Below are 14,871 nucleotides of genomic sequence, written 5' to 3' on the forward strand. Positions count from 1 at the left end.
AATTCTTCAAGTCAATTTTAAACATTACTTTTAATTTAAACCATACTGATCAAATTGATTAATTAGAGGGAAATTTCATTTTCAAATCAAAAGAAATATCCAAGAACTTCTGTTCATAAAACTTGCAAGAATGGTGGAACCTACAATACATGATAGCTTTCTCTGTGGTTCACGTATTTTCTATGAAAAGATAACTCTATTTCCATTTTTTTTTTTTTGAAACACAACTCTATTTCCATTTTTAAGCTTAGTTTCTCTCTTGCGTGTGAACATTTTAAGTCAATATCGTCAACGTTTTACATACACAAAACCTCTTTGTAAAATCATTACTCTCTCTATCTTTTAAATCTCTGTGATCAATAGATCTTCTCTCTCAACCGTAGTAATGGATCTTTACCTTCTCCTTGTGACAGTTTCTGTAACCATCTTTACGCTTTTGTGTACTATATTGTTTTCTATTGTTTATGGAAAGTCCAGAGTCCAAGAAAACAGAGTAATTGCTTATTCTCCTTCATCATCATCATCATCTCCACCATCTCCCCAGTCGTCTTTGCCTATACACGATGTCTTCCCGAGCTTCCACGGAGCAGATGTCCGTATATCCTTTCTCAGTCATTTTCTCAAGGAGTGTAGGAGCAAAGCAATCAACCTGTTCATTGATAACGACATCACTAGAGGAGAGTTTATCGGCCCTGAGCTCAAAAAGGCAATCCGAGGATCAAGAATTGCGATTGTGTTGCTCTCGAAAAGATACGCTTCTTCCTCTTGGTGTCTCGACGAGTTAGTGGAGATTATGAAGTGTAAAGAAGAGATAGGTCAAACAGTGATGCCCGTTTTCTATGAAGTTGATCCAAGTGATGTCAACAAGCAGGCCGGTGAGTTTTGGAAAGTTTTTAAGAAAACTTGTAAAGGTAAACCAAATGAGGTTATTAGAAAATGGAGTCAAGCTCTAGCAAAAGTGGCCACACTTGCTGGTTACAATTCAATGAACTGGTTCGTCCTCTTGTTCATAATCTTTCCAAACACAAATCAAACTATCTTTGAACAATTTAATTGACTTTGATATATTTGAATATGTTGTATAAGGGATAGTGATGCAAAAATGATCGAAGATGTTGCCACTGAGGTTGCAAACAAGTTGTTTAACTCCACGCCGTCAAGAGATTTCGACGAATTCATTGGGATGGAAGCTCATATGAACAAGATTTCACGGGTTTTACGCACAGATTTGGATGAAGTGAGGATGATAGGGATTTGGGGGCCGGCTGGGATTGGCAAGACAACCATTGCTAGGTGTCTTTTCAATCGACTATCCCGTACTTTTCAATACAGTGTCTTTCTGATGAATGTCAAAGCAATGTATACTCCACCGGTTTCTTCAGACGACTACAATGTGAAGTTGTATTTGCAGCAAAAGTTTCTGTCTCAACTACTCAACCAAAAGGAGGAGGATTTCAAGATTTCTCACTTGGGAGTTGCACGAGATAGACTGAATGACAAGAAAGTTCTTGTTGTTCTTGATGATGTTGATCGGTTAGTACAACTAGAAGCCATGGCCAATGAAACTCAATGGTTTGGTCATGGAAGTCGGATTATCGTTACAACGCAAGATCGAAAGATTTTGAAGGCACATGAGATCACTGATATTTACAAGGTTGATTTTCCGTCAGATTGTGAGGCTATTCAGATGTTTTGTATGTATGCTTTCGGTCAAAAGTTCCCTAAAGATGGTTTTGAGAAGCTTGTACGGGAAGTTACAAGACTCGCCGGTAAACTCCCTTTGGGACTAAGGGTTATGGGATCTTATTTTCGTGGAATGCCAAAGGAGGAGTGGGAAAATGCATTACCAGAGCTAAGGATGTGCCTTGATGGTGAAATTGAGAGCATTTTGATGTTCGGTTATAACGCACTGTCTCATGAAAACAAAGATTTGTTTCTTTATATAGCCTGCATTTTCAACCATGAATGGGTGGAGAAAGTGGTAGAGCATCTTTCAAAGAGATTTTCTGATGTGAGGCAACGGGTTAACGTCTTAGCTGAGAAGTCTCTCATATCTTTGGAAAGTGGAAATGTGGTTATGCATGATCTGCTAGTCCAGCTGGGTATAGATATTGTCCGCAAGCAGTCCAGGGAGCCTGGACAACGACAGTTTCTGGTCCATAAAAGAGAGACTTGTGAAGTACTTGCTGATGATGCAGCGGTAAGTTTTGCTGGAAATGTGTTTTATTGCAGTACTGCTCGCTACAAACTGAATTCAGTTTGGTTCTATTTTCAGGGTAGTAGAAGTGTTATTGGCATAAGGTTATTTGGAGATGAAATAAATGTGAGTGAGAGAGCCTTTGAAAGAATGTCTAATCTCCAGTTCTTAAGATTCGGAGCGAAAAGTGATGTTGGACCAAGCTATTTATCTCGTAAACTAAGATTACTAGAATGGAGTTATTTTCCGATGACATCTTTGGCTTGTATTCCCAACCCAGAGCTCCTCGTGGAACTATCCGTGCGTGACAGCAAACTTGAGAAGTTGTGGGAAGTAACCAAAGTAAGTAACATAAGAATAGCATATGTTTTTTAACAAAGTTGTTATCATTATTGTTATCGTTATGTAACTTGAAAAAACTAGACTAATAGCATGTGCAATTGTGTTCTTGTTGATTTTTTTCTGTCAGCCGCTTAGCAATCTCAAGTGGGTGAATCTGTGTAATTCAAAAAACTTGAAGGATGTTTCTAGTCTCTCAACTGCCACTAGTCTAGAGGGATTACATCTCAGAGGATGTTCAAGTTTAGTGGAGCTTCCATCTTCTATTGGGAGTGCCATTTATCTCAAAGTGTTGGATCTCAGTGAATGTTCAAGTTTGGTAGAGCTCCCTTCCTCTTTTGGGAATGCCATAAGAAACCTCAAGCAATTGGATTTAAGCGAATGCTCGAGTTTAGTGGGAGTCCCTTCCTCTATTGGAAAGGCCACTAATCTCCAGCATTTGGATTTTAGAAGATGCTCAAGTCTTGTGGAACTTCCTGCCTCTATTGGAAACCTCCATAAACTAGAGACTTTGACTTTGGAAGCATGTTGCAAGCTGGAGGTTCTTCCTGTCAACATCAATTTGAAATCTCTGAGGATAATTGATCTCACTGATTGCTCCTTGATGAAAAGTTTTCCCGAGATCTCAACAAACATCGAAATTATGTATCTCACTGGAACTGCGATTAAAGAAGTGCCTTCATCGATTAGGTTGTGGCCTCATCTATATGAATTGCATATGTCATACGACGAGAACCTCAAGGAGTTGCCACATGTTCTTGACATCATGACATATTTAGTCATGAGCAACAAAGAAATACAAGAGATTCCTCCTTGGATCGAGAGAAGCTTTCTTCTTGATCGTCTTGTACTCAAGGGATGCAAAGAGCTCTTATCAATCCCACAGCTTCCAGATTCCTTAACATACCTAGACGCAGAAGATTGTGAGTCTCTGGAGAGACTAGACTGCTCCTTTCTTAATCAAAAGATTAGTCTCAACTTCGCCAACTGCTTCAAGCTGAATAAAGAAGCGAGAGATGTCATCATCCAGACATCGACTAAATTCTATGCTACGATCTTACCAGGTAAAGAAATGCCTAACTACTTCAATTATCAAGCTAATGGAGCTTCCCTAGTAATAAAGTTGAACGAGAGGCCTTCACCTTCATCTATGATATGTAAGGCTTGCATCTTGCTGGAATGTAAAGATGAGGTTGAAGCTGGTATAGGACAAGCGGTGAATGTAGATCATCGGATCAAACAGAATAGTCTCGAAGATGTCCCGTGCAGTCCAACTTACCACACTCTGAGTCGCCCTTTAACGGAACATCTGTATATCTTTGAATTCAAAGCAGACGTGACTTCAGACCAGCTTTGCTTTGAGTTTGAGGTTTACAGTGGCGAATGGCCAATAATTAATTGGATGATAAAAGAATGTGGAGTGCATTACCTTAATGCCAGTTGATGGATTTATTCATGTAATGTTATATTTTGTTGTGTATGATTACCTTAATACAATCATCTGGATAACCAACGACCTAACCACACATCTGCAAACATATCATCAGTAAGCCTCAAAAGAACATCACCAATCCTTTTACACATAACCACCATTAACAGGAATGATCTGCCCGTTGATCCATTCACCACCATCGCTAGCCAAGAACCCAACAAGAGGCACCACGTCTTTGACTTGGCCGACTCTCCCAAAAGGATTCTCTGCGGCTATCTTCTCCACCAACACAGAGCTCTTTCCTTCAAAGAACATCTCGGTTGCGATGGGTCTCGGAGCTACGCAGTTTGCAGTGATCCCTGTTCCTTTGAGCTCTTTCGCAAGGATCTTGACCATTGTTTCCACTGCTGCTTTTGACGCTGCATAGGCACCAAATCCAGGCTTCAAACCTCGAGTCACGGAAGATGTAACGAGTATGTTAGCAGCTTCCTTGCTGCAACGAAACGTCCCTTTCGTATTGACACTGCAAGAAACAAAGGTCAAACATAGACTGATTAGAAACAGAAGTAGCAGCCGATGAAAGCATTAACCTTTGATTCGAAATTAGACATACACATCTCAAGAACATGGGACATGTTTCATTTGATTCAAAATTAACAATTTCAGATCTCAAAAACGTTGGAACTTAAAGTGTGTTATTAGGATTGATCAAGTTACAGATATGTAACAATGGCTGAATCACGAAATGCCAGTTGAAATGACACTAAAGGAATCATGTTTCTAACTCAGAAACACAGAACATATCACATTAGGCTCGAAATTCAGACCCAATCATATCACTGTACACGAAAATGAGACAACTTACATCAACCAAGCTAATGAACAGTCTCAATAACATTGGAACATATAAATATATTAGGATTCATGGAGAGCGATCCAAGTATAGTGTATAGATATGTAACGGTGGCTGAAACACGAAATGCATGTCGAAATGACAGGGAAGGAATCATTTTTCTAACTCAAAAACACACAGAACACATTACATTTGGTCCGAATACAGACATAACCAAGCTAATGAACTAAAATAAAGCTGCTTACTTTCCACTGTTTAGCGTTAAGACAAGATAATAACTCTCTCGGCCCTTGCTCAATAACACGAGGCCCATTAGATAATAACTCTCTCGGCCCACTGCTGCTTACTTTCCACTGATAATTTTAAATCGCGCCAAAAATGCAAAGAAAAAAAGGAAAAGAAAAAAAAGATCACGTCGGACAGAGCTTTTAGGGTTTGTAGAAGCAGAGAAAGTCTGGATTTTTAATCTTCCCATCAACGGAAATGAAGCCAGGCGATGAGATTGAAGTCTCCTCCGATGAAGAAGGCTTCAAAGGATCGTGGTCCAGAGCCATCCTCGAAGACCCTCTGCCCCAATCCGGAACCAAGAAGCTGAATGTGTCTCTGCTAGCCAACGATGGCGGCTCCACCACCACCACTCGGAAAGCCACTTACCGGAGATTCCTCCGGCCGATTCCGCCGGAAAATCTGTTCACGGCGGCGGTGGAGTTTGAGGAAGGGTGTGTGGTGGAGGCGTCTAAGAGAGGCGGGTGGTGGACCGGTTTGGTTTTCAAGAAGATAAACCATGAGGATGTAGTTTGGGTTTACTTCAATTCGCCACCGGATCTGCTCCAGTTTAAGACAGGACAGCTCAGACAACACTTTGACTGGGTCAAACAAGAATGGATCAGACCAAAAAACAAGGTTCGACCTTTTTTTGTCTTTTTTTTTTGTGTACAGAAGGTTTGGTTTCTCATTATCTCTGTTTTTTTGGGTGTTATTGAAGGTTTTTCTGAGTAATAAGCAGTCAACATTTAGATGTGGGACCATGGTGGAAGTGAGACTCAACGATGATGATGATGTGTGGGTACCATCTGTGATCGTTAAGGAGATGGTGAGTAGAAAGAGTTTCATTGTCAAGCCTTTGAAATACCTGAGCTGGGATGATGATGGTGAAGAATCAAAACCAAACAGAACCGTTGGTTTAAGCAGCATAAGGCTCACACCGCCGCCGCTGACTGTTTCTGCTAAACGGTATGGATTGATGGAGTCTGTTGAAGTGTTTATTGATCCTGGGTGGCGTCAAGGGAGGGTGAAGGGTGTTCTCTGTGACAATAGTTACACTGTGTGTTTGAAGGGAGGAAATGAGTCTTTGTTGTTCAAACACGATGATATAAGGCCTTCACAGGATTCAGTCCTGGTTAGTTTCTCCTTGGTTGGTTGCAGTCAACGTTGTGTATTTATGGTATGATTCTTGTTGGATTTGTAATTGATTGTTATGTAAATGTTGTTTCTGTTTTAAGCGAAACACTAGTCAAGTAACTGCTGCCGATACTCCTCAAACGTCTCTGAGCGCTGAGGAAAATGGAGAGATGGAGGTAGAGTTGGTTTTGTTGTCATTTAACATTGTTTGATCGTTCAGATAACTCTTCTTTGTGTTTGACACTTGTATGTATGCAACAGGTGTCTGAGGAACACAGCAGGGGAGATGACAATCGTAAGAGGAAACGAGGAGAAGTAGAGCACAATCCAGACCTCAGCGAGACTACTGGTATGCTTTAACTCTTATTAGTTTGTAGCTTAACCAAAGAGTTGGGTAAAGAGGCTCGCACTGGAGTACCATTATAGTAGAGCAGATGTGATGAATGTTCTTTGCTTCTTGTTCACTTTATCTGCAAATGTAATATGAATGTTCTTGGTTTGTTTTTTTCAGCAACTGCTTCTGTTTCATCTCTTACCTCTTCCCCGGCCAGTACTGCCACAGCATTGAATCAAACAGAGACTGGAACTGAAGAGATCACTGTTCAGCCGGTGAGTAACACAAGAGATGTTAAGCTAAATCTATCTTTGCTTCAGCATTGTCACTCTTTTACTTTTCTTAGTAGTTTGTTATATTGGTGGCTTACTATTATCATCTCCTTTGGGATGCAGGAGAGCAGCGAAGAATGTAACATCCGAAAGAGGACAAGAGAACATAACCTTGGTTCTTCTACTCCTGTTGTTCAACCAAAAGACACAACCCTGGTTTTGCCTTTTGTGAAGAAGTCACCGTTTTGGAAGATACTTGAGACATCAGAAGTCTTCCAGAGAGCACCACAGAGTCCTCATTTTAGTCCATTGGTTAAGGAAAGTAAAGAACAGTTCCGTGAAGGGCTTGCCTTTGGAATGATGCTCACTTATTCCAGTTTATTGGAGAGCTTTAAAGATCTGGAGCCTCACGTTCCCATCAGCGAGCTAAACAGTCTTAAGGCTTCCTTGGCCGAGCTAGAGAAACACGGCTTCAGTGTTTCAGCGCCTTTGGCACGGATCAACAAGTTGCTGTCTCTCAAAGAGACACAGCTAAAGAAAATGGAGGAGCGAAACAGTTTCAACAGAGAGATAATGGCTCTGGAAGAAGGTGTTGGTGAGATGGAACACAAGATTCTCGAGTTGGAGAGGCAACAAGTGGCTCTGAAAGAGCAGAGGGATGCGGCCTACCAAAATGTGTGTCAGATTCAGTCGTTCGCGAGAGACAATGGCATAGAGCTTGACAATCTAGAGTCTGAGTTTAAAGCTACTTCGTCTGCTCCCTGGTAAGCTTGTTAAAAGCAAAACTCTGATGAGGCCTCTCTGATTTGAGTTTTGCTTTTTATTGTTAAATGATTGGTTTGTGGAACTCGTGAGAGATGAGTGACACATGGTTGATTAATGATTATTGGTTAGTCGTTTCGTACAAGCTATTAAAAGAGCCAAGTACTTAGCCATCTTCTTTGTAGCTGAGCTTAGTAATTTACTTTAACCATCTCTCTTGACTTCAGTATTTCTTTCTGTGGATCTCAGGGGCGAAACCTAAGTAAAGAAGGAACAAAAGGGCAAGGAAGTAGTTCAGGATCAGAGTCCAATGTCTTTTGAGTTTTCTTTTGTAAGTAAAAAAGGCTGTTTTGCCAGAGAGATAAGTGAACCTAAATGGTCTTATTACAGCAGGATCATAGCTAACTATTTATTTGACTAAAAGCTTTTGTTATTTAATCTGATCTTGACATAGTTAAATTTAGTATCGTTGATGACTCACAGCACTAGCTTGCACAAGGCACAATTGTCTGGAAATCACAAATCATGGTTAGTTTTTAATCTAATTGTAACAACTTAACTCATTCATTTGCAAACAATCAAACATTAAGCCGGAAGAACAGCAAAGAGGTCTCTCAAGACCAAACATTTTACACAATCCACCATTAACCATGAATGGTTTGACCATTGATCCATTCGCAAGAGTTTTGTCAATTGATTGCATTTGGAATGATTATCAAAAATCTTATTCTCTAAATCAGACACTGTAAGTACCAAAATAAGGGAAATATTGTGAAAATAAGGAAATACAAACCAAATTATAGTAAGAATTTCATGAATTTAATGCATATTGATCAACATTTTCATAAAAATGTTTACCGCATAAAGTAAGAAATCTAATTATTCATAAGATGGAAAATCTAATGTTATAACATATTAATATTTTTAAGTGCAATTTTTAGAAGAAAAACATTAATCATTTAAATATGGAAAAGATGGAGTAATTCTGAGAACACACCAGCGCAACATAACTATATACAAAAATCACCTAGAACAAACCCATAACTATATCGATTCCCATAAATAAGTTAAAAATCTCCAAAGTGACACATTTTTGGATTAGCTGGTTTCAAATGGTTCATACTAGACTTACGATATTAATCAACATCATTCAATAAACCTACTTAAAATAAATGAAAACTTCAGACCATAATTTTCTAATAAATGATTTCAATGAAACTACACTATGAGAAAACTTCAGACCATAATTTTCAGACCATAATTTTCTAATAAAAAATATTCACGTTTCCAGTTTAATTTTATGATTTTTAGTTTGCCATATAAAATTAAAAGAAAAACCGAGTCCATTAAAGATTACACTATGAAATACAATGATCATATGAAAATTTAAATCCCGCCAAAAAATGAAAAAATTCCCATTAGCTAATCTTAGCCTAGGCCGAACAATCATAGACCCATTAGCTAATTTGTGTTTTTTTGCATGATTTAATTTAAATCGCGCCAAAAAAATTGAAAAAAAACAAAGATCATATTTATTTTCTTATCACTCTCTCTGTTTACTTACACTCAGTTTTTAGGGCTCGTACAAGGATAGAAAGTTTCGGTTTTTACCTTCCGACAACGACAATGAAGAGAGGCGATGAGATTGAAGTCTACTCCGACGAAGAAGGGCTCAAAGGGTCGTGGTTCAGAGCCATCCTCGAAGACCCTCTGCCTAAATACGGAACCAAGAAGCTGAATGTGTCTCTGCTAGCCAACGATGGTGGCTCCACCACCACTCCGAAAACCACTTACCGGAGATTCCTCCGGCCGATTACGCCGGAGAGTCTGTTCGCGGCGGCGGCGGAGTTCGAGGAAGGGTGTGTGGTGGAGGCGTCTCGTGGAGGTGGGTGGTGGACCGGTGTGGTTGTCAAGAAGATAAACCATGAGGATGATGTAGTTTGGGTTTACTTCGATTCCCCACCGGTTCTGTTTCAGTTTCAGACAGGACAAGTGAGACAACACTTTGACTGGGTCAAACAAGAATGGGTCAAACCAAAAAACAAGGTTCGAGCTTATTTTGTTTTTTTTGTTTCTTTACATGTAGTTTTCTCAACATTCTTTGGTTTGGTTGTTTCTTGGAAGGTACTGAGTAATAAGAAGTCTAGGTTTAGTTGTGGGACCATGGTGGAAGTGAGAGTCAAGGGTACTGATGTGTGGGTACCATCAGTGATTGTCAAGGAGATGGGAAACAGGAAGAGTTTCGTTGTCAAGTCTTTGAAAAACCTGAGCTGGAGTGATGATGGTGGTGAAGCACCGAAACCAAACATAACCGTTGATTCAAGCAGCATAAGACTCACACCGCCAACTGTTTCTGTTGAACGCTTTGGGTTGATGGAGTCTGTTGAAGTGTTTATTGACCCGGGATGGCGTTCAGGGACAGTGACGAGTATCCTCTGTGAGAATAGGTACACTGTGTGTTTGAAGGGAGAAAATGGCTCTCTGGTGTTCAAACACGATGCACTAAGGCCTTCGGAGGAGACAATAGCTAAACTCGTCTTGGTTAGTTTCTCTCTGGTTTGAGTCAGCTTTTGATTCTTGTTTTGATTTATAATTAGAGTGTTATGTTTTCTTTCCCTTTTCAGCAAAACACTAGTGAAGTAAATGGAGAGAAAGAGAAAGAGGTAAAGTTGGTTTTGTTATTATTTAACATTAGTCTTCTTCATGAGCTCTCTCCTTTGGGGTTTGACACTTGTATGTATGCACCAGGTGCCTGATGAACACAGCAGGGAAGATGACAGTCGTAAGAGGAAAAGAGGAGAAGTAGAACACAATCCAGACTTAAGTGAGACTGAGACTGCTACTGGTATGTCTTTAACCCTCTCATTAGTGTGTCATGGACTTTGTTTCTGCCATGTTCTTGAAACAGTTCCACTTTTTTTTTCTTTTTTTGCAGAAACTGAATCAGTTTCATCTCTAACAGAGTCTGGAACTGAAGAATTCACTGTCCAGCCGGTGAGTAATCTATATCTTTGCTTCATCAAGCATTCTCACGATTACTTATTTTATCTTCCTTTGGGGATGGCAGGAGAGCAACGAAGAAGTTAATAACGATGAAACGATGAGAATAGTCGTTTTGCCTTTTGCTAAGGAGTCGTCGCTTTGGCTGGAACTCGAAACAAAACTAGTCTTCCAGAGAGCACCACAACAAACTCCTCATTTCAGCCCATTGGTTGGGAAACCTGAAGTGTCCCGTGAAGGCCGTGCCCTTGGTATGATGCTCACCTTTTCCAAGTTGGTGGAAAGCTTCAACGATCTCGAACCCGACGTTCCCATGAGCCAACTAGACAGCTTCAGAGAGTCTTTCGCCGAGCTACGGAAACAGGGTTTCGATGTTTCAGCTCCTCTGGCACGGATCAACAAGCTATTGGGTATCAAAAGTAAACAGCTAAAGGAAATGGTGAAGCGAAATGGTCTAGAGGGAGAGATGATGGCTCTGAAACACAAGATTGTTGAGCTGGAGAGGCAGCAAGTGGCTCTGAGAGAGGAGAGTGAAACGGCCTACCGAAATTTATCTCAGATGGAGTCACGTGCAAGAGATCCTGGCGTAGTGCTTGACAATCTGGAGTCTGAGTTCAGAGCAACCTCATCTGCTCCCTGGTAAAAAGCAAAACTCTCTCTTTGATTTTTAGTTAAATAGGCTTTGTATTATTGGTTGGTAGAACTCGTAAGAGATCTTTAAAAGATGGTTAATTATTGGTTAGTCGTTGATACTACTTGCTAATGCTATTACAATAGCCTAGTAATCACAATCTTCTTTATTTTCAGCTTAGTTATCTATAGTTTTATCCATCTTCAATATTTCTTTTTTTTTTTTGTGGATTTCAGGGGAGAAGCCTGAGTAAAGAAGGAACAAGAGTTCAATCAAGAAGGAAGAGATCAGGATCAGAGTTCCAATGTCTTTTGCAGCTTTTTTTCTTTTGAGTCAGACAAGCTGTTGTGATAAGAGTATGTGAACCTAAATGGCCTTAGTGTCTAACAACAGGATCATCAGAAATGAAGCTAGCTAACTATTAAACTTTTAAAGCTTTTGGTATTTAATCTTATCTTGACATAGTTTATTAGTATGATTGACTTTTTTTTTTGTTTTAAAAATGTTCACCATGTTTTTTCTAAACGTGACTGGACAACGTCACAAGACTAACAACACTAGCTTGCACAAGTCACAATTGTCTGGAAATCACAAATCATGGTTCTTTTTTTAATATCATTGTAGCAACTTAACCCATTGATTTGCAAACAATCAAACATTAAGCCTAAGAAGAACAGCAAAGAGGTCTCTCAAGACCAAACATTTTTTTACATAATCCACCATTATTTAACATGAATTGATTTGACCATAAACACCATTAGCTGAAGTTTTGCCAATTGATTGCATTTGGAATGATAGTCAAAAATCTTGTTTCCTAATCTTGTATCTAGACCAAAATAAAATAAATGATTATGAAAAATAAGGAAATAAAAAAAATAAAAAAATGATATAACAGTAAGAAGTTTCTGAACTTGAATGCAAATTGACCAACATTTTCCATAAAAAAAGTGGTGATTTATCTGGACTAAAATTACAACAGTCACATGGGGTGTAAAATGTTAATTTCAAAACATAAGTACTATTTAAGTAATAAAACAGATAAATAAAGGAGTAGATTTGCATAAAGACCCAACAATTACGGAGCGTTACCAATAATTAAAACCCGCGCCCATCGCACCAAAACGCTCTCAAGGTTCAAAAACAAAAGTTGAATCCTTTTTTTCTGGTTTTTCTTCGCGTCGTATCGTAAGAAGGAGGAGAAGAAAGATCCATCTCTCTCTCTTGGAATCTAGAGACTTTCAGATTCTTGAGTCACATCTTCGCTATCAGACACTGGTACATTCTTGATTCTTCGCTATTCATCAAACCTTACTACTTATTGCAGACACTCGAAACTCTGTTCATACCCCTTTTTTTTTGTAAGATTAGGGTTACTAGTTCTCTTCTTTCGTTATTAAAGTTTCAAACTTTTAGGAATCAATTTACTCAAAATGATACTTTCTTTCAGTTTACCTAAGAAATTAGATAAAAAGTTTTGATTTTTTTGGGAACTTTTAGCATTGGTTTTGGTATAATCCTCTTACGGAAAGATTGATTTTTTTTTTAGTTTCCTGATTAGGATATGGTATAGAATCATAGAATATAGTTATCTCGGTATAGTTGTTACTTGTTAGGATTAAAGAATCTAATCTGATACTCAAATGATTGTACTATATCTCTTAAGTTGTGTATATCCTGTTTTTTGCACCAAAAAAAAAAGTGTATATCCTGTTTTAAGATAATCATTGAGTATGTTAGGATTAAAGAATCTAATCTTATACTCAAATGATTTGTATATAAATCTCCTACAAGTTGTGTATATACTCAAATGATATGATCAAAAAAGTTCAAGATCTTGTAGGCTATGATCTTGCTTGTTATTGACTTCGTTGTTGCTTTTATTCTCAGAGGGATCAAAAATGGGGAGAAACCTGGGTTCAGCATTTAGACAAGAGTTGGCTAATCTCGACAAAGATCCAGATACTTACAAGACTGCAATGAGCAACTTGAGAACCATTGTGAAAGACTTGGATTCAAAAGTGATACATGCGTTTCTCACTCAAGTCTCTGAAACAAAAGAGATCGGTTCTGACTCTGGCGGTGGCTACACGGTCTCTCTCTTTGAAGACCTCGCACGTGCTCACGGAGTCAAAATCTCTCCCCACGTGGAAACGATCATGCTGGTTATTGTAAGGACGTTGAGCTCTTGTGGAGGTTCCTTAAGTGTCCAACAGGCTTGCTCAAAAGCTGTAGCTGCTATTGCTAGATACGGGATCGATCCTGCAACGGCGGAAGATAAGAAAAGAAATGTGATCCATTCTCTCTGCAAACCGCTCTCTGACTCTCTTATAGACTCACACCATCAGCAGCATCTTGCTTTGGGGTCTGCTCTCTGCTTGAAGTCGCTTGTGGACTGCGATAGCTGGCGTTACGCTTCTAACGAGATGGTTAACAGCGTTTGTCAGAGCTTGGCTGTTGCTCTTGAAGCCACTTCGAGCGAAGCCGAGTCTCATCTGGCGCTTGTGATAGCTCTCGCTAAGCGCAATGCCTTTATTGTGGAGGCGTACGCGAGGCTTTTGGTGAAGTCTGGTCTTAGGATTCTGGAGTTGGGCGTTGTGGAGGGTGATGCTCAGAAACGGGTTTTGGCAGTGCAGATGCTTAACTTTTTGATGAAGTATCTGAATCCCAAGAGTATATCTTCTGAGGTGGAACTTGTGTTGCAAGAGATGGAGAAACACATGGAAGATGAGGTGTATTTCGTCAGAATGGCTGTTCATGATACCTTGGGAACAGCAGAGAGATTGATAAGAGAGGCAGATTCATCAGTGAAGTCTACTACACCGAGTCTGAGATCACGTAACAGGAGTTATGTAAACGATCAAGAAGATGACTATAACCAAGAAACCGGTTCAAGAAATCAGGTACAGACATAAAAAGACTATATCTCTTGTGTGTTTCTTCTTTATGTAAGTTTTATTGTGTTCTGCTACTTTGGTTTCAGATTCAGTTCTCTGGTGATGAAGATGATAACATGGAGTCAGTTTGTTTCCATCAGAGGAACAGAAGCTCTGAGTTTAACGAATCGGTTTGCTCTAGGACCAATCGCCCAAGAAGTTCAAGGCGAAACAGGAGGAAGAGACAGTCAGAACGTAGCAGGCACGGTTTCACGCAAGATTCATTTACTGTACTGCTGGAGAACAGAGAGCAGCTACGACAGTACAGCGAGAGCTCATCATCATCGTCACCGATACATGAGAGATCCGGTACCACTACTCCAACAGAAGACATCTGTGAGAAACTAAAGATAGATTTGGAGTCTGAGGCCAAAGTGAAGAGAGAAGAGATTGTAACAGAGTCAACAAGACGGGACAGGAGCAAGAAAAGTGTGTTGAGATGGGGTTTGAGTTTCTTCTCAGTTGTACTTGCAGGGCTTGCTTCCTTCATGTGGGTGCATTTGCAAGATGATGTTATGATGCCTCATCTTGTTCCTACTTGAAGCATCAGGGGTGGAACATAGAAAGCTTAGAACTTACGTTTGTGAACAAGTTTACTAACCCATACCGGTTTGTGATTTCAATTACAGTTTCTTAAGAATTATGAACCGAACCGGTTTACATTTTTGGTTATATGTGATAATCAGACGGCCGGCCATTTTTAAAGTCAACGTTTTC

General features: G+C 39.6%; 4 protein-coding genes and 1 pseudogene across 5 annotated transcripts; 4 read left to right on the forward strand and 1 right to left on the reverse strand.

Annotated features, from left to right (window-relative positions):
• Nucleotides 1-242: 242 nt before the first annotated feature.
• Nucleotides 243-4,077, forward strand: LOC108835027 (probable disease resistance protein RPP1). Its single transcript, XM_056989010.1, has 4 exons — nt 243-993; nt 1,087-2,200; nt 2,276-2,539; nt 2,667-4,077. Exons 1-4 carry the CDS (start codon nt 386-388, stop codon nt 3,978-3,980), a joined length of 3,300 nt encoding a protein of 1,099 aa, XP_056844990.1. The 5' UTR covers nt 243-385; the 3' UTR covers nt 3,981-4,077.
• Nucleotides 3,962-4,554, reverse strand: LOC108835028 (NADPH-dependent aldehyde reductase-like protein, chloroplastic; annotated as a pseudogene).
• A 674-nt stretch (nt 4,555-5,228) lies between these two features.
• On the forward strand, nt 5,229-8,028 carry LOC130496701 (DUF724 domain-containing protein 2-like). Its single transcript, XM_056989012.1, has 7 exons — nt 5,229-5,724; nt 5,807-6,220; nt 6,324-6,398; nt 6,484-6,571; nt 6,734-6,831; nt 6,952-7,592; nt 7,840-8,028. The coding sequence occupies exons 1-7, from the start codon at nt 5,305-5,307 to the stop codon at nt 7,850-7,852; spliced, it is 1,749 nt and encodes a 582-aa protein (XP_056844992.1). The 5' UTR covers nt 5,229-5,304; the 3' UTR covers nt 7,853-8,028.
• A 1,143-nt stretch (nt 8,029-9,171) lies between these two features.
• Nucleotides 9,172-11,664, forward strand: LOC108811408 (DUF724 domain-containing protein 2). Of its 2 annotated transcripts, XM_018583460.2 has the most exons (7): nt 9,172-9,636; nt 9,715-10,131; nt 10,215-10,253; nt 10,339-10,435; nt 10,526-10,584; nt 10,658-11,229; nt 11,458-11,664. In XM_018583460.2, exons 1-7 carry the CDS (start codon nt 9,217-9,219, stop codon nt 11,468-11,470), a joined length of 1,617 nt encoding a protein of 538 aa, XP_018438962.2. In that variant the 5' UTR covers nt 9,172-9,216; the 3' UTR covers nt 11,471-11,664. The 2 variants fall into 2 exon arrangements, with proteins under 2 accessions (XP_018438962.2, XP_056844994.1); XM_056989014.1 differs by lacking the exon at nt 11,458-11,664 and having other exon boundaries at nt 10,658-11,233.
• Nucleotides 11,665-13,006: 1,342 nt separating this feature from the next.
• LOC130496704 (protein SINE2-like) lies at nt 13,007-14,842 on the forward strand. The gene is made up of 2 exons (XM_056989015.1): nt 13,007-14,121; nt 14,202-14,842. Exons 1-2 carry the CDS (start codon nt 13,120-13,122, stop codon nt 14,694-14,696), a joined length of 1,497 nt encoding a protein of 498 aa, XP_056844995.1. The 5' UTR covers nt 13,007-13,119; the 3' UTR covers nt 14,697-14,842.
• Nucleotides 14,843-14,871: the final 29 nt, after the last annotated feature.

Source organism: Raphanus sativus, chromosome 6, assembly GCF_000801105.2.
Source record: "Raphanus sativus cultivar WK10039 chromosome 6, ASM80110v3, whole genome shotgun sequence".
NCBI classification, from domain to species: Eukaryota; Viridiplantae; Streptophyta; class Magnoliopsida; order Brassicales; family Brassicaceae; genus Raphanus; species Raphanus sativus.